Source organism: Cynocephalus volans, chromosome 15, assembly GCF_027409185.1.
Source record: "Cynocephalus volans isolate mCynVol1 chromosome 15, mCynVol1.pri, whole genome shotgun sequence".
NCBI classification, from domain to species: domain Eukaryota; kingdom Metazoa; phylum Chordata; class Mammalia; order Dermoptera; family Cynocephalidae; genus Cynocephalus; species Cynocephalus volans.
The window spans coordinates 20,635,488-20,659,448 of record NC_084474.1 but is presented as its reverse complement, the minus strand read 5'-3'; the positions used below and the strand labels follow the sequence as shown (position 1 = coordinate 20,659,448).

The 23,961-nt window shown below is 40.1% G+C and overlaps 1 protein-coding gene across 2 annotated transcripts in view; it reads left to right on the top strand.

The window, feature by feature from the left end:
• GGH (gamma-glutamyl hydrolase) overlaps positions 1-23,674 on the top strand; it is a 29,077-nt gene extending 5,403 nt beyond the window's left edge. Inside the window, exons 3-9 of one of the 2 annotated variants that reach the window (XM_063080125.1) lie at positions 8,173-8,223; positions 11,855-11,939; positions 13,037-13,175; positions 15,220-15,326; positions 15,409-15,499; positions 21,894-22,031; positions 23,553-23,674. In XM_063080125.1, coding sequence (XP_062936195.1) covers positions 8,173-8,223; positions 11,855-11,939; positions 13,037-13,175; positions 15,220-15,326; positions 15,409-15,499; positions 21,894-22,031; positions 23,553-23,674 — 733 coding nt within the window. Of the gene's footprint in view, positions 1-8,172; positions 8,224-11,854; positions 11,940-13,036; positions 13,176-15,219; positions 15,327-15,408; positions 15,500-15,679; positions 15,700-21,893; positions 22,032-23,552 lie in introns of those variants that run through there. The other variant, XM_063080126.1, reaches the window with a different exon arrangement.
• Positions 23,675-23,961: the final 287 nt, after the last annotated feature.

The following is a 23,961-nucleotide window of genomic DNA, read 5'->3' as shown; positions in this document are numbered from 1 at the left end:
CAGGATAATGTAGTTTTACAAAGGAAATATATTCCATTTTTAGGGCATGGATGAGGACGGGGTGAGTGAGTGGTAGTGTTTGGTGTCAGTGAGGCAGAGTGTGGGCAGGCCCCGCATAATGCTGACAGTCCCCACTGAGGTGAGATGAGAGGAAAGTGAAGAGACATTTGTGGACACATTGAGGGCTGCATTGACAGGGAGGGGGGTGACCACAAAAAGTTTCTCGCGAAGTGGGAGACAGATGAGTCACTCGGGCCAGTCTGATTCGCTGAGGACTGCATCGTCCCTGTGGGCCTGGAACCTCCATGTTCCAGGTAAGGGGGAGCATTGAGATAGGAGGAAAAACACGGGAAGAATGCGAAGGGTTAGGGAGCCAAAAGAATTTAAAGGGGACATTGCCACAATGAAATTGCTAAGAAGCATCCTACTGATAGGAGGTAAAGGAGTGCCAGGAGAAATCTTCCTATAATGTTACACTGCTCTGGGGCAGCTGCTGCCAATCCTGTAGCAAGTACTAGAACAAATAGTATAATAGTAGCTCTTCTGCAAGGGATGTGGAGCAGGCCTGCAAGAGTGAGAGGACAATCACCAGGGGAAAGATCATCTTTCTTTTGGGATTGGGGGAAGAGCGGAGGTTCTGGAGATTTTCAGTTTTGTGGGTCCTAAAATGGATGAAGGATGAGGAGATGTTGGGTTGGGGGTCGAGTAGAGGGACCCCTCTGGCTTGGTGTTAATAGATTTTTGGGTAAAGTGTCAGGTGCTAGTTTTACCAAGGATAAATGATACCAAGGGGCCTTTCCTAGTACTTTTACTGCTTTGGGGGTGGCAAGAATTACTATATAAGGCCCTTCCCAGCATGGTGAGTGAGGCTTTGGGATTCGGGTTTTAATATACACTTGCTGTACTGGGCTCAGTTTAAAGTCTGAGAGGGTATTGGGGAAAGGGTGAGGTAATAGAAGGTTGGCCTGTTCCCTAAGATCTCTATTGAGCGAAAGAGTAGGGAGATAACTGGCCTGAAGGCGATGAGCTGGAAGGGAGAGGTGTGAGAATGAAGGGCCTACCGTACATAAGTTCGAGGGGCCTGAGGCCTGTGGGCTTGCGGGGGGCAGCCTGTAGGCAAGTGAGTGACTGGTGGGGAGGCCAAAATGAGGGATGATTTCTGAGGTGAGAGCATGCGTTACTGCTGTAGCATCCTCTGAAGTGCAGGGAAATGCCTCAATCCAACCTGAAAAGGTATCTACTAAGGTTAGAAGATGGCGTGTCCTTTTGTGAGGAGGTATGTGAGTAAAGTCAGTTTGCCAATCCTGGCCAGGATTGTACCCTCTGGCCTGGTGGGTGGGAAAGGATTGGAGCAACGAGTACACAAAGGACAGTTTTGAGTGATTTGTTTTAGTAACTTGGCCATGTGGAGAGAGTAATATAAGGACTGAGGAAAACATAGTAGGGGTTCATAGCCTGTATGAACTGAATTATGGAAATCTAAAAGGATTTGGTCAGCTTGTGTGGTAGGGAGGACATAGCAACCAGAGAGAGTATACCAGTTGTCCTTTCTCTGTGCTGTCAACTGTTGGAGGTGTTGTATTTCTTGGAGTGTGTATTGGAATAAGGGTGTAGGGGCCATGAGAAGGACCTGAGCAGGAGAGGAAGAGTGGGGGCCTGGTGACTGAGCAGCCTGTTTTGCAGTTAGATCCACCAGTTTGTTTCCCTGGGCTATGGGGTCATTGGAGGTTTGGTGTCCTCTGCAGTGTATAACCCCAACCTGCTTTGGGAGTTGTGCAGCCTCAATAGCTTGTGTTAGATTTACTATGGCATAACCTGCCTGGGTAGCGGGCATGGAGGTGGCGCTCCCATCTATGAACCCTGTAATGGGATGCAGGGAGATGTGTGGAAAAGGATTGAGATCAGACGAGATCGGGCGCGTTCAGGGTGGTATGGCCGTAGACTGGAAAAGGATTGAGAAAGAGGTCTAAAGCCTCCATGCAATTGTGTTCTAAGGATCATGAGTGTTTTGGGATGAGAGTGGCTGGATTTTAAGGGAAGGCAAGGTTTAAAGGAGAACTACGAGTTTTCAATGAAAGTAAGGTGAATAAGTTGTAGATGGGAAAGAGAGAGAATTGAGTTGGCCTTATGGCTAAGAAGGTCTTGACTGTTTGTTGTTCAAAAGTTAGTTTAGAGCTTTTTTGTGGTAAAGGGGTGGCTGCCGCCAAGGCCCGTAAACAGGGGCCCATTCTCAAGATGTGGTGTCTAGTTATTAGAGAGGTTTGTAACCAGGGAGAAAATATCTCCTGCCTTTTGTCTCAAAACCCCAACTGCCAATTTTTGGGTTTTGGTGACATATAGGATAAAAGGATGAGATAAGTTTGAGAGAGACAGAGCTGGGGCTGTGAGGAAAGCAACTTTTAATCACTGGAAGGGAGAAATGAATGGGCTTTGTGGGATCTAAAGGAATGGCAGGATCCCCTTTGGCTGCCCCATAAAGTGGTTTTGCGAGCACACCAAAGTTAGGAATCCATAGGTGAAGATACCCTGCAAATTCCAAGAAAGAAAGGATTTCAATCTTTGTGGTAGGAGTAGGTAGTTCAGAAATTAGACTCTTGAACTGAAGGAGAAGAAATTTGGGCCTTGCTGGGGGACACTCAATATCCCCTAGAGGCCAGGAAATTAAGGAGAGCAACAGTGTGGGCCTGTGAATCCTCATAGGAGGGGCTGCAAAGGAGGAGGTCATCCACATATTGTATTAAAGTGCTAGAGGTTGTGGGGGAAGTTTGGGTACGTCTTGAGTTTAAGGCCTGGCCGGAAAGTGGAGGCTGTCCCGAAACCCCTGAGGTAGTAGTATCCAGGTGAGTTGTTGGGAACAGCACATGGCAGGATTAGTCCTGTACTAAACGATATGAGCCGTTAGGCTTTATAACTGGAAGGATGGATGTATTAAAAGACGAGTGGGTAAGCCGTGAGAGATGAGAAGAAAAGAGTTTGTGTACGACAGGTTTAAAGCCTATTAGGTGTTTGTTAGCTATGGGGTATTGTGGGACATTAGGGAACAAAGAGGGGTTCCACAGTTTAAAAAGGATAGGGGAATGGTGCATAGCAATGGAGGTAGAAGAAGCATCCCATACTAGAGATTAACCTTGCCTGACGGGGAGGGGGAAGGGGAAGTCTCAGGGGCCAGGTCTGGGTATGGCCTATAGCAAGAGTATTGTAGCTGGAGTTAAAGTGTTTAGGGTAAGAGTAGCTTTGACTTTGAAAAGGATGTCCCGTCCCAGTAAGGGGGCTGGGCATTGAGGCATTATCAAAAATTTGTGTGTGAATTGGGTGTGTTGTAGGGTGTAGGAAAGGGGTTGACTGATCTGTGGGCCGTATTCTGATCCCATGACCCCTACTATTGGAATAGAGGATGGGGTTGTTGGTCCTACATATTCAGGAACGGTAGAGTAAATGGCCACTGTATTGATGACAGAAGAGATCAGCTTACCTACTATGAGGCGAGTTACCATGGGCTCATGCGTGGTGATCTCCGTGGAGACCTCAGGCCCTGGGCATCATCAGTCCTCCTCCTGGGAAAAAGCTGAGAAACTCTGGTGGAGATGGCTGTGAGGCCAAAGTCTGTAGGTTGGGGACTGGGCCACTCCCTCTCTGGTGAGTGGCACAGTCAATCCCCCAGTGATCTGGCCATTTGCAGTGAGGACAGGTCCCAGTTAGGGGGCCTGGGGTACAACAGGCCTGTGCTGAGTGGCCTGGTTGACCGCATTTGCAGCCGGCTTTGGAGTATGTGAGCCATGGATGGCATTTAGCCAGGAGCTGGTATTTGGCCTGATCTCTTTTTATAGTTTTTGAATATCAGGGGCTGATTGGGTAATGAAATGAGAGTGTAAGAGGGCCATTCCTGCAGGGAGTTTGTATCTATACATGTGTATTTATGTAAAGCCTCAGAAAGGTGTGTTAGGAACTGACTGGGATTTTCAGTGGATCTCTATGTGATCTCTCTAAGCTTGTCATAATTGACTGACTTGTGAGTAGCCTTTTGGAGGCTGTGAAGTAGGTGTGTGATCATATTATCCTGGAGATCCCAATCTCCATGGCCAGCCTAGTAGTTTCAATTTGGGTCCATGCAAGGAACAGCAACAGCTCCCACAGGCCACCTATTATTTTGAGCATGTACCTGAGCCGCCATCCAGACCTGCTCCCTGTACATGGACTCAGGCAATTCCTTTCATCCCAGCCACTTCATGGAAGGGTTATAAAAAGCCAGATCTGAGATGGGGTTGTTACCTCATGAAGGGAGAGAAGGGGAGGAGTTGGGCTGAGGACGAGTGTCTGGGGGCCAGGTGTGGGGAAGAGAGAGAAATGTGGAGGGTTGATGGTTCAGAAGAGTGATCCAAGTCTGGAAGGAGAGGTCAAGCATGAGCTAGGAGAATTTGAGACATAGGACAGTTTTGACAGAGAGAAGAACAAGCTCAGAGATAGGAGAAGGCTTGAACAAGGAATCTCTACAGCTTTTGCCACTTCGGTGAGTGTCTAAATCGAGTGCCATCTTGTGGCCACTGGGATACATTGTAACGAGGTGTTTGAGTTTTAATGTCTCCCTGGAGGCCGAGAAATTGCCCAGGAGACGGCCCAGAGGCATAGAGTGCCGAGTACAGTAGAAAACGAGATGTTTAGGTTTAATGTCTCCCTGGAGGCCAAGAAATTGTCCAGGAGACAGCCCAAGGGCATAGAGCATGGAGGTTTGGATTGTGGGGATCCCATTTAGAGGGTGAGAAAGGGCAGTCAGTCCTGGTAGAAGAAGTGTGCCAACAAGGAGCGTCCTCTCTGCTATCCACCTTCTTTTTGAGAGAAAAGCCAGTGAGTGGCTAGATGAGCATCCTCCAGTAGCTGGGAGGCACGAGAAGAGTTCCGTTGGCCAGGTGCCTGGGCTTTGAGAACAAGAGAGCGAGATGGGGGAACCCGAGACGAGACAGGACTGACCCACTGACTCACCCTGAATTGAGGCTGGTGTTAGATGTGTTGGTCTGAAACAGCGAAAGTAGAGAGAGTCCTGTCTGTACCTGGTTCTAGCAGGTCTGGGAAGGGTGGCCGAGGGCCAATCACACCGAGAGAGAGAGGATTGTCCACAGTGTTGGCCAAAATACTTCCTGGGTTTCGGCACCATAATGAAAGAAAATGAGCTGAGATGCTGGGTACCATTCAAGCTTTATTAAAGGAAGAAAATCTGCCAGGCTGTGCTCAAAGTGGCAGGCAGCCCGGGGCTGCCCTGAAAATGTGGACAGCCCCAACGATGGGTTTGTGAGAGTTTATATTAGCTTTTGGGCACTAAATGTACAGGGGGAAGGACCATTAAGTTGATGTAACTGGGTGGAGAACTGGGCCAATGCAGAAGCCGGAACATTGTTTCTAAGTCAGGAGGCTTCTTGTAAAGGGAAGCGGGGAGGGGCTTGATGTTGGAGTGGAAGACAAGGCTGGCGGCTGTTTTGTGCTGGTGCGTATTGTGTGCGTGCTGGTGCTTATTGTGTGCACAATGGTACTGGCCACGTCCAAAATCCATCAAGAGTCTTCAGAACGTATTTGAAAGTTTGGATCATGGAAGCTTTTAATGCACACTGTTTTAGGATGTGAGTACTGGTAATGTGGATGATGAAAGGCAGGTAGACCAGTCAGAGGCCATAGGCTAGGTGTGAAGTGGTGAGGACTTGGCTCCCAGCAGTGGTTGTGGGGTTGATATGTAAATGCTCTTAAAAAAAAAGAATCAGCAAGTCATGATGACTAATAAAATAAAAGGGGACGTGCATGAAGAAATAGACATCTGAGAATGATGGAAGTTTTGAAACTAGGTAAGCTTTGAAACCGGATGACTTGTGAAATTCTAGTGTTTATGACCAAGGTGCTGAGAACGTGATTGTTAGCATGTAGGTGGATTTCCAGCTTGGGTTCCCAAAGTTCATTTTAAAGTATATTGTTTGGAATTGGAATGACCTGATCCTGTAGAAACAATGTACCGTGGGGGTTAAATTTCTAGATTAGCCTACGAAGGATTACCTGATGTAGAATGAGATTGAAATGATCACAATGATAATGTTATGTTAATTTTTGACTTCTGGATGCTGGGGGCCAAGAAAGGAAAAGGAGATGGGAGATCTTGGCAAAATTCTGAGATAGGTGAAGTTTGTCTTTAGTCTCCTGCTTTCTTTTTGCTACCTTCTCTCTCAGGTGCTTGGTACTCTCAGGTTAACATAAATTCCTATTGTTGAATCAGTGAAAAACACAGAGTCCTGCCTCCTCAGAGGTAGCCAAGGGCTGCTTTTGGCTTGAAAATGGGTTTTGTTCACATAGTGTTTTAAAACATTTTTAAACATTTACAAATCAGAAGAGTTCATACAATTCTGAATTCCTGTGCTATTGAAGACAATGATCTGGATCTGATTTTAAATGGGGTGAGGACTCTCTATTGACAGCCATGCCCGCCACTCCTTTTTACGCTGATGAAGCTAAGTCTCCTTTGCCATCATTACCAGGCTTAAGCTACTCTCAGAGAGAGTGAAACTATTTCTCATATCCTGTTGAGAGGGGCTTAAAACACAACATGTAACTAATATGTGTTCAAAACATGTGACCTGGCCTGTTTTCTCTGCCAGGGCAGTGAGGCACTAGAGTTCATGACACCACCTCTTCCCCCACCCTTATTAGTGATAAGTGGGTCCCCAAAATCCAGTCATGGACAGTGTGGGAGCCATTTATTTAAAATTAATGAAATGACTGAAACTAGGCAAAACTAGCCTTCACAGCTAGCTGTCAGGAAATCCTTGGAGTGTGGCTGAGTGATCTAAATCCATTCTGGTCCTTGACGGTGGTGGTGGTGGCCCATCCTGATTTAAATATCCATGGGGAGCATTCTGGGTTCTGACTGGTTGGTTCCTTTTTGTTGCACAATCTGGGGAAATTGGCCTGGCAGAATACCAGGAACATGTGGACTCACATGTCACCTCCCTATCGCGTCCCAAGGCAGGACTGCTTGCCAGTTTATTCTCCATTTAAGACAAGGGTAAGCACCGTTCAAGTATCACCCACTGCTTTGTGGCTTTCTGCCAGAAGGAGATTTATTGTGAACTTCTGAACAACAGACCTGGATTTGCAAAGCTTATTTGGACTGAGAGGAGAGCCTAGAGGGGTTTGCTTGGCATAGCCAAGTTCTGAGCATCATTGTTAAGTGTCTACTTAATGGGAGAGATGTGCTAACTCCTGAAACTTCTGTGAGGCAGAAAAGGACTGTAGTTGACATCGGATCATAAATTTGTTTCTTTTGAGGCAGTTTAAGAGGTCACATGCCTTGTTATTCTCTTATAGAAACTGAAGAATGCTGAATGTAGAGAGTTCTTACAAAGATTTCCCGAACGTGATACTCTCTCCCCTTGTTCTTGTGTTTTATTGAACTCTTGGAAGAGCAGACATCTCACTGTGACTTAATTGAAGGTTGTTGCCAATTGTCACAGATCAATCCAATTGAATTTCTTGGAGAAAGGGGATAAAATCATCAATAACCTGGTGATTGTTAGGAGGCTCTTGAGGGGTGTTGGATCAAGAGTGCTTCAGAATAATTACCTGGGCTATTAGGCCAGTCTGCAGTGATTTGTCTGTAGTCTGTCACTAGATCTGAACTGTTCTGACTTGAATACACAATTAGTCCCCAGACTGTTCCAACTGGTTGGTGGGGGGGTGAGATGAAGCAGGAACTTGGCACTTAAGTGTATTTTTTTTATCTGCTAAAACTGCCTGTAGTTAAGCTAGACATAGTAATAAAGTTCTTTATTTAGTTTTTACGTGTAACTACTGAATAGTCTTACATTTCTTTTATAGTTCTTGGCTAGCAGAGAAATTACTGGTGCCCAATCTCATGGTCTTTAATGTTTTGTGTATTAACACAACTTCACAATATTAAGTTACATGAGACCACAGAAAAACATGTTTACTTGTCTGATTAGCAAAACAAGGATATAATTATGTGGCTTTTATGTAGTTTGAAAAAAACCTCTCGGTAGGTAGAGAGGTAATAGTGTCTAGTATTTAAGTATTATTTTTTAACCTGGCTTTTTAAAATTTATGTGATGACTTCATTTAGAGGCTTACTTTTTTTCTTAAGTTTGAGAAATAGATTTTTTTTAACTGTTTTTATTGTTTCAGGCTTGATCTTAGAGATTACGAGTATGAAACACTTTTCAAATCTATTAACGGGTAAGTTTTCAACATTCGTTTGATACAGTGTCTGAGTGTCTACAAGTAAGTCTTCTTTTGCAAAATTGCATATAAGTATCATGCATGCTTCTATGTAACTGTTCTAGAGTGTTGTAACATTAGTTTTCTGAGTTCTTTTTTAGGAAATGTTTTGTAGGGAGATGTAAAAGTCCTGCAAAGAAGAGGAGGCAGTTTAGGAAATAAATAATTGCTATGTAGTAGACACATACCATTTAAAAAAAAATGTGTGGTATAATCTTTTTTTTTTTTTTTTTTTTTTTGTCGTTTTTTCATGACCGGCACTCAGCCAGTGAGTGCACCGGTCAGTCCTATATAGGATCCGAACCCGCGGCGGGAGCGTCGCTGCGCTCCCAGCGCAGCACTCTACCAAGTGCACCACGGGCTCGGCCCGTGTGGTATAATCTTTGTTTTTTTAGTATGTGTCTTAAATGTTTTGAAGCCACTTTGAATGGCATGGCATACTGCTTGCCAGGGGATTTATAAGTCCAAAGTCTAAAGATATTGATCAGTTATCTTTCAGAGGTAATTTGAATAGAACTTGGAAAAAAAATTTCTATCCACTGGCTTTAACACAAAAGATATGAATGGTTAGCTCAAAGAAAATGACCTTTAATCATATGAAAAAAATGTTCAACATTACTTTTAATTTAAGGAAGGTAATTAGAGCAACTAAAAACTATTTTAGCTGTCAGATTGGCAAAGATCAGAAAATTTGCTAACACTCTGGCAAGGGTGTGAGGAAAGAAGCATTCTCATACTTTATTAGTGGAAATGTAAATTATATACTCTTTTCTGGGACAATTTTGCAATATCTATTGAAATTAGAAATATACATTCCCTTTGACTGGGGAACTTGACAAGAAATTTTACTTAATGAATAAATTTCCCTTTTGCATGAAGACTTAGGCCCAGACATATGCCTTGTAGTATTGTTTGACAGACCCCCAATTTAGAAGTCACCCACTAGTCCATCAGTTGGGAATTGGTTAAGTAAAATAGACTGTATGCATTTAATAGAATACTATGAAGGGGTTAAAAAATGAGGATATTTGTAGATGCAGCTTTGGATCACTATTGTCATATAAAATGCAATATTGTTAAGTAAAAAAAGCAAGGCAAGTCATGGTGTGTATAGTAAAGTCTTCATTTACTTTTATTTTAAAGGCAGGGATGAAGGGTTGGCCAGTTACCTCAGTTGTTTAGAGCACAGTGTTATAAAACCAAGGTCAAGGGTTCAGATCTCCGTACCAGCCAGCTGCTAAAAAAATAAAACAAAGACAGGAGTGAGGAGATATGCATATTTCTACCAAATCAACACAACAGATTTTAATAGTAGTTGTTTCTGATTGGGAATGGGGTGGGAGGGAGTCTTTTTTACTATCAAGCTTTTTAAAAAAGAGCTTTATTATTATTATTACTATTATTTTTTACTTTTAGAAACCATGTTCATTTATTGCTTTTTTTTCAAAGCTATGTTCAGAAAAATTATTTGCCTTCAGTTCAGTACATATTTACTGTAAAATCAGTTTAATTTAGTAAAACATTGAGAACAGCTGGTATGTACATGGTACTTTGGCATGGACAAAGATAAAGAAGTCCAGGCTAGAATATAATGGTAGAGCTTCAAAAATACACTTTTTGGATCACTTCATACCTTCCTACGCTGTCTCCAGCTGCATTTCTATTTGGAAAGGAATCTGAAATAGTAGTATTATAGACAGAAATAAATATTTTTGGTAGCCAGCTTGTGCAGATGCTCAGTGTATCTTCATGGAAAGTAGCTATGTTTCTTAAATTAATAAGGGAGTCCATTTTGTATCTTCCCCACAAGTTTGCTGATACCACCAATTCTCTCTCCCATAGGCTCACCCTTTCCTCCCCAGCACAGGCACTGAACATGGGGAAAACCAGCGGCCTTACTTGCTGTGTCTGAGTGTCATCAGAAAATGAACAGTACTCTGATGCAACTTCAAAAACACCTTTATTGAGCCCTGTATTAGTCCATTTTCTGTTGCTAATAACAGAAAACCTGAAACTGGGTAATTTATAAGAAAACAAAATTAATTTCTATAATTTGGAGGCTGGGAAGTCCAAGATCCAGGGGCATGTCTGGTGAGGCCTTTTTCTTTGTGGGAATTCTCTTCGGAGTCCTGTGGTGACTCAGGGTATCATGGTGAGGAGGGGCAAGAATTCTTGTTAACTGCTCACTTGCTCTCCTTATAAAGCCACCAGTCCCATACCCATGATAACCCAATAAACCATTAACCCATTCATGACAGCATAGTCGTCATGATCCAATCACCTTTTAAAGGTCACACCTTTCAACACTGTCACCTTGGGGATCAATCTTCCTCATGAGCTTTGGTGGGGACAAACATTCAACCCATATCAAGCCCCTAGTATGCAGTGGACCCCATGCTATTTTATGGGGGAATACAGAGATGAAAAGGAGTTTCTTATCTAGGAGGGATAGTCAAGTTTTACTGTAGGAAAGGACTTTGGGATTAGCCATATCAAATTTGGTTAGAAGCAGCTTTTTAAATACCAAGTTAATGAAAAGAGAGAACTGCTATCGAGTCTTCATTAAGCCTCTTTTAATTGTAGAGTTTTTGCATGGTTTTGAGGCAGATGTTCTACCACACAGGTGTTTATGTTTTCTACTAGACTGTGATCTTCCCCAACAGCAAAAACTACTCACCTTTGTCCCTTGGGCTAGTGCTGAGCCTGGCTCATGGAAGAAGCAGAATGTATGTCTTGAATAAACAACAATCTCAAGAGTAATATTTCAGATACCTGGAATTAAAATTTAAATATCTTTAAATTTTTAATATGTTTAATCCAACTTTTGTAACCTCTTGTGAAATATCCTTAGTTATTTCAAGACCTGTTATAAAGTTTTAAATTTGAAGTTAATATAAAATTGTATAAAAACATGGTAAATATTTTTCTTCATTTCACCTTTATGGCTGAGTAAAATACAGTCAAACATTTGTGACTCCTCCCTTTTTCTCTTGGCTTTTTCTAGAGTGTAATTTTGTCATTTAAGAAAAATTCTAATACTGTACTTATTTCTGAAGAGATCTCAGGTGATAATCAATAATTAAATTCTTAAAGGTATTTAATTCCAACCTAAATACATTTTTATGATGAGTTTGTTCTTTATCGTTTAAAAAAAATTATTTATGTGTTAAAAGCCACTCACAGTTATGGACCTGCAGTTGATTTGACATCACTGATCACCCAGTTGATTTGACATCACTGATCACCGTAGTTTAAACCTAGCTATACCTGGAATTTTGTCTCTATTTGATTGGTAGTGCTGTGTTCTCTCCTGCCCTTCCCCCATTTTCTTACCTTTAATTGGTCCACACTCTATTTTATTAAATAAACATGTTTATCGAAGTAGTTTTGGAAGAATACGAACTACCATGTTAACAGCAGTAGTTTCTGAATGGCCAGGATTGTAAATATTTTCTTTGTTGTCTTAGTTTTCTAATTTTCTTTAATGATCTTACTGCTTATATAATAAGGAAAAATTGTCTTAAAAGTAGAAGATAAATTTTCTGTGTGTGTCAGGGGGTACAGTGCACCTCATTTGATGTTGTTTCAGAGTCCTTTTCCCTGGAGGAAGTGCTAACCTCAGGCACTCAGATTATGCCCACGCAGCCAAAATATTTTATGACTTGGCCTTACAGGTAAATATCAGTTATTGTTTATTATTCCAGAAGGGTTTTTGCAAGTTTCTGTGAGAATTTTTTTTTTAAAGCACATGGCAATGCTTCCTTCATAGTTACTGTAGCCCAGTCACCCCTTTAACCTTTGGGGCACCTGTTCTTCAGCAGCAGTGGCTGCTTCTGCTCGTTTTCTATGGGCTTCACCTAATTCTGGGCTTCCAGGGAACCCCAGAGCTCTGCTGTCTGGCCCTTTCTCTTACTGCGCATTCATGTGAACCTCATCCTCATGTGGCTTAGTAATCTTAGTATCTCTGTCTGTCCTCATCTTATTTTGTTTTTGTTGTTGTTGTTGTTGCAGTGTTAAAGATTAGCATTTATTTGCATTCTATTCAAAAGAGCAGTTGGTAGCCAAGGGAGCTTTTAAGACCCTGGACTCATTGATGGCTTAGAATCACAAGCATTTATAGAACAAAATCATGGGTAGGGTCATGTATGAATCTGATTGGTCAGCTGTCCTCTTATCTTTTTATTACGTATTGGACATTATTCCTGCATTATTCTTATCTCCTCCTGAAATCTTCTCTTTTTCCCAATTCATTTAATCCCATTTGATCTTTCTTCACAGTGGCCTTAGACTCTACATTCATTTACCAAGCAGAGCCTCTGACCTCTTTGTAACATCTCACATTGGGCCTGTCTTTGCCCTGAAGCTCAGACCCTTACTATTTCTCTCTGCAGCTATTAACAGCAATTTTCTAGTTACCTTTGCTGACCCCAGTATTTTGCCAACCCCCACTTAAATACTTGTATTTCCTAAATAACTGCTTTTAACAGATGAGATACTTGTTTAAAAGCTTTTAATAGCTAGGCTAAATAACCTGTAGCTTTTTATAGTCTTTGGGTCCACATATATAGTGTGTCTACAACTTACCTTTTCTACCCTGTGTGAGAGCTTGTTCTGAAGAGAGATTAAGTGATAGCATACATTTGGATCCTGGAAAATTCTTTAGAAATTCATGTATTACTCAGATGCCTGCCTAGTGATGACAAGCTATACATGTAATTTTTGTTCTGAAAAGTTTGGATAAGCTTAGTTTTTTCTTTCTCTCACTCTGCAGAGTTTTGATGATGGAGACTATTTTCCTGTGTGGGGCACATGCCTTGGATTTGAAGAGATTTCTTTTCTGACTAGTGGAGAATACTTACTGACTCACACAGATACTACTGGAATAGCAATGCCACTGAACTTCACTGGAGGTAAGAATACTCTTTTCAACCCTTTCAAAAATATTTACTAGGCAGGATTAGTAAATAGCAATCATCAAAGTCAAAAATGCTCTGAACATTAGGCTTTTAAATTATTTACATAGCCTGAAGATGTGAGTGACCACCTGTGTCCTCATTTCTGAGGATGACTTCAGGAGTTTTGAGTTTTGATAATTTGTTGCTTCTAGTGATATCAGGACCGTGTGTGATTAAGATCTCTGAAATTGGACCTTGTTTGAGTCCAAGATTTCTCATTTTGGCCTGGGGGAATCATTTAACCTCTCTCAGCTTTAATGTCATCATTTGCAAAAACATCTACCTTTTAGGGTTTTTTTCTGTGTGTGTGAGAAATAAGTAAGATGACATTTTTTAGGCCATTTTGTTGTTTTGTGAACATCACAGAGTGTATTTACACGAACCTACATGGTAGTCTATTAAATGCCTAGGCTATATTTACAGCCATTATAATCTTTGGGAGCACTATTGTGTATGCAGTTTGTCCTTGACCAAAACATCATTATGCAGCACATTACTGTACTTTAAATACAACTCTTATAAATGTTAATCATTATTATTACAGTGTCAACATTTTTCCCTTGGTTGTGTACTCTGTTTCAACCTCAACTATGTATACTGCAACATAATTCTGGCATTAACCATCTGGAGTTAGTTCAGACCTCAACACGACTGCTCTATTTGAGATGCCAGCTAAAAGTCACATCCCCTGTCCACCCACACTTCTTACCAACTGCTAGAACTCCTCATGGTTGATAATTCACTAGAACGACTCACAGAACTCAGGAAAATGCTGTGTTTGCTCACCAACCAGGAACTCCAGTGAGCTTTGTTGTCAAAAATTTTTATTGGAGTTTCATTACAAAAGCATGATTGATTGAATCATTGGCCACATGATTGAACTCAATCTCCAGCCCCACTCCCATCCCCAGAGGTTGGACTGGCTCAAAGTCCCAGCTTCTAATCATGCAGTTAGTATTTTTGGTGATCAGCCCCCATTCTGAAATAATCTAGGGGCCCAATATGACTTGTATCACTCAAGAAATTCCAAGGGTTTTAGAAGCTCCCTGTCAGGAACTCAGGACAAAGACCAGACAAACTATTTACTATACCTCTTGGTATAAGTAGATAATGATTCTTTTAGGTTGTATGATCTCTGAATCTTCAGAATTGAATGCTACCAACTACTCCTGTTCTCATAAGGGTTTTGGAAGGCAGATGGCAATAGTCATTCATAGGACTGATAGAATGCTTTATACTTTCTTCCATTATCTCACTGAATCAATGCAAGAACGCTGTGGGAAGTATATGTGTTAGGTCTGACTATTTTGGTTGTATGTGGCAAAAACCCAGTTTATTCAAAAAAGGAATGTTTGGAGGCACTGGGGCTTTCATGGAAGCCATTATCAGGAATTAGGGGCCTGGTTTGGAACAGCTGCCATTAGAACCATGAGCACATCAGAATCTTTTTTATCCCTTTGTTGGTATTTGAGTCTGTGTGTCTGACAACAGAGCCTTCAGTGTTGACCACCCTGATAATATTGGTTATTTTGATCTGTTCACTGAGTAGACATTTCTTGGCTTGGTTAATGTTCTTTTCTACATTGTTGGTATTTTTAACCTTTTAAGTCCAAGAAACCTTTGAAAATATGTTGAAAGTTCTGGATCCCTTCCTGGGGAGAAAAATATATACATATGGAAAATTTTACCTGTTTTTCAGAGCTGTCTAGGGAACTCCGGTTAAGATTCTCTGCTTATTCTGTGTCTAGCCTGCTAATTCTCATATCAGAAGAATTTTATTTATTCTTAAATTCTAGAAGAAAAAGTACATAAGTCTGGAGCATATTTGAATTTATGTTGACCACATTTTATGCTTGATTGGAATATTTCTGTAGAAATCATGTGTTTTGCTTATTTAGTAATCTTGATTATGTCTTAATAATGACTCTCTTTGGCTACAGATAAGTGACTTAAGTGGATTTTATTTATTTATTTTTTGTGTGTACTTAAATTATTTCAGGTACGTTGCAGAGCAGAATGTTCCAGAATTTTCCTGCTGATTTGTTGCTGTCATTAGCAATAGAACCGCTGACTGCAAATTTCCACAAATGGAGCCTTTCTGTGAAGGTATCACATTAATTACACGATGAAATTAATACATTTAGAATAACTACAGAAGTAATCATTTTGTTTTATTTTTATACTCTAGAATTTTACGATGAATGAAAAGTTAAAGAAGTTTTTCAATGTATTAACTACAAATACAGATGGCAAGATTGAGTTTATTTCAACAATGGAAGGTATATATCACTGTAGCATGTATTCCTTATTTTACTTTTTAATCATATATTTATTAATTTTGATTTTTTGTATCTTTTTTTCCTGTGAATAATATCATGTTACTTTGGAGCCTGAAGATGGAAGGTAGGGCATCTTTGGAGGCAGGAGACATGTTTATTTATGTTCAAAATCTGTTGCAGTTTACCTGGGTGTTTTTTAGAATGGGGCGATGAAAAAAAGTAAAGAGGGGATGAAGAAATAAGTGAAGAAAGTGACTTCTGTTTCTAGTAATATTACAGATAAAGTACCTTGACAGGTTCTCTTCCAGACAGCAACAAAAATGTGGTTGATACATAAAAACCTCTTCCTAAACATTGACAAAGCGTCAAGAAAATGAAGATACTTAGGCCCAAACTCTGAGAGTTGAGTGGAGTATTTAAACCAGCATTGCCAGCATTATTGTTGAATCAGGAGAACCTGAGACACAGCTCAGGACCCCCCCCCTACATGGAGAGTACCCCATGAAGTAGGACTTGAAAGGCTATACCTGCAATGTAAGGGTAAACTCAGAATATACCTGGGATCCTGCCTGTGGAAGTGCAAGGAAAGTTGCCCATCTTGAACCTTGGCACTAAGGAGTGAGATGGGGGCCCGGGGGATGATGGTGGTGTGGTGAAGAGGAATAAGCCTTGAGCATTTGTAATGACAGGCTGGTCTAGTGAGGCCTGTGTTATGCTAACTGGGAAGTTGGACAAATCTCAAGTCAAGTATTTGGTTTAAAGTTGTTTCAGACTTATAGTGCCTACATGTGCATGGCAGGAACAAATATAAATACTTCTCATAGAAGAAACTGTTCATCTCAGGCTTCAAAGAATTTTCACATGTGAGGTTTGAAGGAAAATGAAACATTCATTCACAGCCAAAAAAATCACTAATGCACTAGGAAGTAATGCACCATGAGTGAGAACTTGCAGAAACAGTAGATGCAGACGCAAACCTGCACAAACCTTAATAGTAGAATTATGATATATCAGATTTGAAAAGAACCAGCTATTAGAAATGAAAATGTAATTGAAATAAATAGCTCAGTTAACAGGTTAATCAGAAGGCTTGATAAAGTTGAAGAGAGATTAATGCACTAGAATAGAAGGTAGATCTGAAGGAAACATTCAGAATCCAATACCAAACATGTGAAATGTGTTGAAAGAAAGGTTGGAATTTAGAGGATGGAATGAGAAGTTCTAACATACTAACCAGAACTGTGAAAGGACGGGGAGAAAGTGGGACAGAGACAGGCTGTTTTCCATATAAAAAAGTAAATTCAAGGGGATGAAAGACCTCAATGGAAAGGAAAACTATAAAAAAGTTTTAGAGGAAATAAAGGAGAATGTCTTTATGATCTTGTATAAGGGAAGGAGTTTTGAAGACAAAAATAAACCATCAAGAAACACCATAAAGGAAAAGATTGATGAATTCAACCAAACTATGAAGTTGTGTTCATAATTAAAAAAAAAAAAATAGCACATGGGGTAAAAAAAAAAAAAAGGAGATATTTATAATGCATATAACTGACACAAGTTATGTGTCTAGCTTATCTAAACTAAAACTATGAATTAAGAAAAGACAGCCTGTTAAAAGTAGATTTGACTAGGTACCTTGCAAAAGAAACTTGATTGTCCTGTACACATATGGCTCAGTGAGATAAGTTGCTCAGTGTAAGTACTAATTAGGCGATTTCAAATGGAAACCAGAGTGAAAAACCCATCTCATACCCACCAGCTTGGCAAAATTAAGAAGTCTGCTGCTAACAAATGCTACCCAGGACGTGGCACACTGGGTGCTCTCAGGCATTTAGGATTGGAGTGTAAATGGCTACAACCACATTGGAAAACATTTTGGCCTTTCTTAGTAAAATTGAACATTTTTCAGCCTTATTACCCAGCAGTTCTATTCCTTGATTAAAAAATACCTTAGTGACATCCTCTTAGGTACATAGAAATGTATGTGGCATTATTGTTTATACTAGCAAAAAATGGGAAACAACCCAAACGTTCAATGGTGCAAAAGATAGATAATACTATGAAGCTGTTAAATCAATGAGCACACCTGCATGTGTCACTGTGAATGAATTATGAAAACAATTTGGAATTAAAGATTAGCAAGTCACAAGGGAATAAATACATACTGTATGTTTTCATTTATATGATGTTCAAAACTTGGCAAAAAATTAACAATATACTGTTTGTTGGTAAATCTAAGGAAAGGACGGGGTGATGAATGACTTACCAGAGTCATCCTCATTGGGGCTGAAAGGAGGGGAATATAGTTTGGGAGGGAGACTCGAGAGGCCTTGGAAGTATTAGTCATGTTTTATGTCTTAGTCTGGGTGATGAATAATCAGGTACTCATTTTCTTTCTTTTGCAATTTTAGAAACTGTAGATGGAGAAAGAAATGTTGACAAGTGAATAATAGTAGAGAGAAAAACGTAGAACGAACAGTTTGGTCATCATGTGAGTTGGCAGCCAGGTCATTGAGCTTTTTAGCCCCAATTAACTTTTCGAGGTCTCCGAGTCCTGGTGAGGATTAAAGGAGAAAAGAGTAATAGGTGGCGATAACTTGCAGAGTTGCCATGGTAGCTGTTTTGTTTATATTTCAATAAAGGTAATTCAGTTTATGACATTAACATTTTTTCAGACTAGAATGTCAACTACAGGTTGAGTATCCCTTATCTGAAATGCTTGGGTCCAGAAGTGTTTTAGACTTCAGATTTTTTCAGGTTTTGGAATATTTGCAGAGTACTTACTGGTTGAGCATCCTTAATCCGAAAATCTGAAATGCTTCAATGAGCATTTCCTGTGTGTGTAGTTTGGTGCTCAAAAAGTTTCAGATTTTTGAGATTTCAGATTTTGGATTTTTTGGTTTAGGGATGCTCAGCCTGTAAAAGCAGTGACAAATGTTTGTAAACTCTAATATAGATAAATATACCATACCCTGGTAGTTTCCAGTGATGCAGAACAACCCGCCTGTTAGGGTGACTGGTGGGCATGGTGTGAATTGAACTTTGTTGACATATATGGATATTTTCTTTTCTCCATTAAATAAGTGCCTGTCTTTGGTGTATGGATATGTTTTTCTCAGTAGATGTCCACCAGTCTTTGGATATATCTTTTGCATATCTGTCTTAGAGTATTTTTCATTCATGTGTAAATAGCAAGCTACAGAAAAAGTAGGAAATGCCCATCACTGATCAGCATAGATAGTCACACACAGTTAACTAAGTGGCAGTAAAGATCTTGCAGTGCAATGCAAGGTGACAGATTGGCCAGAAGCCATAAGAGGAAATGTCATTTTACAGATTTTGTCTCCTGTCTCTCCCAGGAGGTAAAGACTGAATGACTGTAAACTTAGATGTGACCTCCTGTGATGAGCAAGGCTTGATAAGATGCAGCAGACAGGGGAAGAAGTGCTGGGAGAAGTTGGAAATTGGAAAGGAACCAAGAGAAGGAGGGGACTCTTATCTGCTTTGTGTGTCAGGTGGATTCCTTGCCCTACTTTTGAATTGGTGAGGCTGGTTAGTGCTACCTGAGAGGCCAGGGTACTGGAATAAACTAGAAAAAAGTGGAAGTAGTATATGTTATTCAAAGATTGGCCATATCACTAGCTTGCTTGAGGGGGGAGGTCAAACATCTCAGGGTTTAGAAACAATATCCAGGGAATTCTGGGGAAGGTTGTTCAACCCAGTCTGAATTGAGCTTGTAATCTTCTCTGTCACCCTGCTTCCCTTCCTGTATGTTTTACTTCAGTTGATTATATTGCATTCACCAAATCATCCAAAGTTAGAAACTTGGGATTGTCCTTGGCCTCCTGCCCTTATTCTCCATGTCTAAAAATTCATGCTAGTCTCTTCTTCCCAGATCCTTCTTGATTATGCTTCCTCTTCCCTATCCAGCCTGCCCCTGTCTGACTACAGCATTAACCACCTTCCACCTGATTTGCCGCAGCAGCCTCCTAACCATTCCACAAATCCGTCTTTCAGCCGGCCACTGGTTATCCATGTGGTTCTGATCATGCTGTTTTTTTTTAAAAGGTGACCGGTAAGGGGATCTTAACTCTTGGCTTGGTGTTGTCAGCACCACGCTCAGCCAGTGAGCAAACCGGCCATCCCTATATAGGATCCGAACCCGTGGCCTTGGTGTTATCAGCACCGCACTCTCCCAGGTGAGCCACGGGCCGGCCCTTGATCATGCTGTTTGAACAGAACTCCTCAGTGGCTCTTCAGCATTGGAGGATAAAATCTGGATTTACCAGATCATTTACTCCACGCTACCTCCCTGCTCACCTCTAGCCTGTGTTCCTGAGCAGCTATTTGGTACATAAAGCTCTCCACATAGCAGTGTTTCTCACCTCTGCTGCTTCTCATATTCTTTCCTCTTCTCTGAAAAGCTCCCCTTCCTCCCCACTCCCTTCTGCTGATGGACCCTTAGCCACCTTGAAAGACTCCAGTCAGTTGTCATTTCCCAGAGGCCTTCTCTGCCACTGTTCCTCCTCTTCACATCTGCAGTGCTCTTCTGTTCCACTTGCTTTGTGCTACTTGGGAATGTTTTTTATTGCACATATTTGTTCATGTTTTATCTTTCCCTCTAAACTAAGAGCTCATTGAGAGCTGGTACTGTGTCTTATTCTCCTTTGTGTTTCCAGGGCTTTGTGTAATCCTCATCGATACTGAATGAATGACTATTTAAGTGGAAGAGTATTGGGTTGGAATTTTCCATTGTTTCTGTTTCTGGCTGTGTCATCATACCAGGCTCATTTGAAAATTTTATCACCTAAAAAATTTTTCTGAAAATTTCCTGACACTTTTAAGATAGGAACATTTGAGATACTCTATTATTTTCATGTTATCTTTCCACTTCCGATACTTTTGTTCTAAATTAGTGAGACAGGGCATTATTCCTACAGCTGTCAGGAACCTGCATTGGTCTTTTGGTAATACAGCTTACTGAAGAAAAGTAAATCTCACTTATTTCTGAATGTCAGTATATATGTGTCTATCTCTGTCTCTATCTATCTATCCATCCATCCATCCATCCATAGGATAAATCCTCCTTATGATGTATCACTTGAGGCATTTTTAAAATCCTCAATAATGCTTTTTATATCTTAAAGAAATATAGTAGAGTATCTGACTTTCAGTTAACTATGTGTACCAGTTGATTCCCTAGTCACCCAGCCTTTTAGTCTCTTGCTGGTAGCTCCACATGTAGTCACAGACCAGAGAGAAAGAAAGAGCAAAGTCACAAGGAGGTACCAGGCAGAGACAGCCTGGAGAAATGGAGCAGGGTACCTGGAGCTGCCTGCTGGACCCCCACAAGGCTGGGATAAATTTTCCCTTCTTGTGACATGCTGCCTAGCGGAAGAGCCAAATGGGATGTGAGAGGACAGTGCTCTTTCCCCTGGATATCTCTACTTTCAACTAATTCTCTTCATTTCTTCAAGTACTTTTTGATGGTAATCATTATACAATTCCAAAGCGAAAAATAATAGAGAGGAATATTTTTTTCCTATTACAATGAGGAAAAGCACGTGAAGAAGAAAAGAGATGAGCATGTACATTTTTCAGAAGGTAAATATTATGCATATTCATGTTTTTTTAAAAATTGTGGAATTTTTCCAGCATATGTAAAAGTAGAGAGAGTAATATAATCGCCCCTGGATACCTACCTCTCAGCTTCGACAGTGGTCAGTATGTACGTGGATTTTCTTGTTTCATATCTGCTTTCTCCCCACACTGTACTATTTTTTGATGCAAATCTCAGGGATCATATCATTTTATCTATACTGATATATAAGAGTTCTAAAAATAGTTGAATTATGTCACCAAGATTCTTTCACACCAACATTTAAACTTTTAAAAACTGACACCATGAAGTGGTCAATCATTACATAGATGGAGAGAGACACAATTTAGGCTGGGAAAAATTGGCTTATGTAAAAGGACACCAGAAGTGCTAGCATAGTTCATTCTGATCTGAATTAGTCATCCTGAAAGGGCATGAAAACATGGTGTGAAAGAGGGAAGAAAGAGACCCATTGTGGGAGAAACCGTGTCTCTAACAAAATGTGCACTTGGCTGTTAAACTGGGATCTGTTCCTAGGCTCAACTATTTTACTTTATGATTATCTGGAAAAGTGGATCGTATTATGAATTACAAAAAGTTGGAAATCAGTGAAATATGTTATTGAAAATTTTCACATCATCTGTGAATGGAAATCATTTTGTATCTGAGAGAATATGTACAGTTTTACTTTGATGTAGTGAGTTAAAAATGTTTTATATAGAATATGAAACAATTTAATCTTAAGTAACATCTTAAACCATTCTTAATACTTACGAGTTTGTATCCTTAATACAGGATATAAGTATCCAGTATATGGTGTTCAGTGGCATCCAGAGAAAGCACCTTATGAGTGGAAAAAATTAAAAGGCATTTCCCATGAACCTAATTCTGTGAAGACTGCATTTTATTTATCAGAGTTCTTTGTTGGTGAAGGTAATGTAATTTCATCACTCTGGTGTAGTTGTGAAAGAAATTGCCCTCATCTGAACTTTTGTATACTCCCTTGCTGTATAAATGCTCTATAAGTTCTGTAGGTTTTAACTTTTAAAAAAATAATTTTAAAATGTTAAATGATATGAAAGCCCTGAAATTGAGATATTAGGCATTCAAGTAAAATCATGACAGTTATTTCAGTCAACAGTATCATGCACGCTAGAGTGGGCTGAATTCTCAAACAACAGCGTAAAGAGTGTTGGTTCCTTTCTTCTTTTTTCCTTGAATACTTTTTATTTCGATTATCTCCCATTACTCTTCTTTTTAGAAATAATGCTTTAATTATAATATTCTCTGAGAATTAGATGTTATTTTTCCAAGAGAATAATATAAATTGCATATATACCCATAAGTCTGTGATTTTTAAGGGTACCTGTCTGTAGGCGTTGGCACATTGGAGAGAAAGTAATATTTGCCTGCTTTTTGATGATAAAAACACATTTTCATGCTATGTTATATTTGTGGATAAAGTTGAGAATTTGGTTATAGCTGCTTATTTTTTAGTTGAGCGGTATGGGGATAAGACACAGGTACAGACACAACTTGCAAGGGATAGTGCATCACTTTGGCAGTGAGCCTTGTTTTTATTCCATCTCCAAGCTTGCCCCAAGTTTTTATCACACCTCCTGCCCTTACTGGGAAGTCAGGTACCTCCTACTGAGTTCACTTAGAATTACATGCAGTCGAATGGATGATTTTATGACAAAAACTCCAAATTTTAAAAAAGCAAAAAATACTGTCCATATGCACTGTTAGTCTAAAGAAACATTTTCTTGTGTTTGAAAGTAAACGAGAACAGCGATGGGCAGAGCAAAGTTTGCTGGAGTGCTAGTCACATGGCAGGCTATTTGGTCTTTATCTTCCAGTGTCTTTCTTCTTACAAATGCCGTAACAGCCTGCATTTACTTTATTTTGACTTTAGGACAAAGTCTGAGCTCTCACTGCTCGCATCCAAACTTTAGCCATGCAAAACTTCTCACCATGCCTCCTTGTTTTTCACAATTCTGCCTGATCTGTGAAAAAGCCCTACTTCTTCTGCCCCAGCTTCACCAGTTTCTCCATCCTTTTTACTCTTGCAGTATCTCAGTGGAGATGTACTATAAAAACATTTTACATCATATGATGTGGTGTGGTTAGTAGGCTAAACGTCTTGAATGTGAGGGCCTTGTCCTGTTTCCATCCCCAGGCTCCGTCTCAAGTCATATGCACATGTAGCCATTTAGTGTGTGTATTGGGGAGCGAGCACCACATTGGATCTGGGGCAGGGCAAATCCAGCTGCTGGATCATTGGGTAATGTGCTGTAAAGCAGGTGCTGCTTTGTTGGGGGAAATTTTGTAAAGCATGTCTCTTCTTGTTGATATTTTCCATTTAATGCTTATTGCAGGAAGAAATATGAAGTAGTATTTTGGAAGTTTTGCCATCCAATCTTTTTAAAAATTAACAATTTGTTTTTCTTGTAGCCCGGAGAAACAATCATCATTTTGAATCTGAAGATATAGAGAAGGAAGTACTGATTTATCAGTTCCGTCCAGTTTATACTGCAAATATTTCTTCTTTTCAGCAATGTTATATGTTTGATTGAAAGTCTTTGATGTGTTGACCGAGCAGCTCTGAATAATTTCACGGTTAAACTGTTAGAATAATTTGCTGCTCATGTCAATTATAAAGCCACAGAAATTTCTGTGATGTGACTGGCTCTGATTCTTTATTCAGCACGTGACTATTTATATCACATTTGATAACTAAACAGTGAGACAAAGAAATAATTATAGTGTTTTTCATGGAAAAGTCTTCCTACATCTGAAGATTAGAAAACAATTAATTCATTGCAAATACAAATATTTTTTCTAATTGACTCTAGAAATAAAT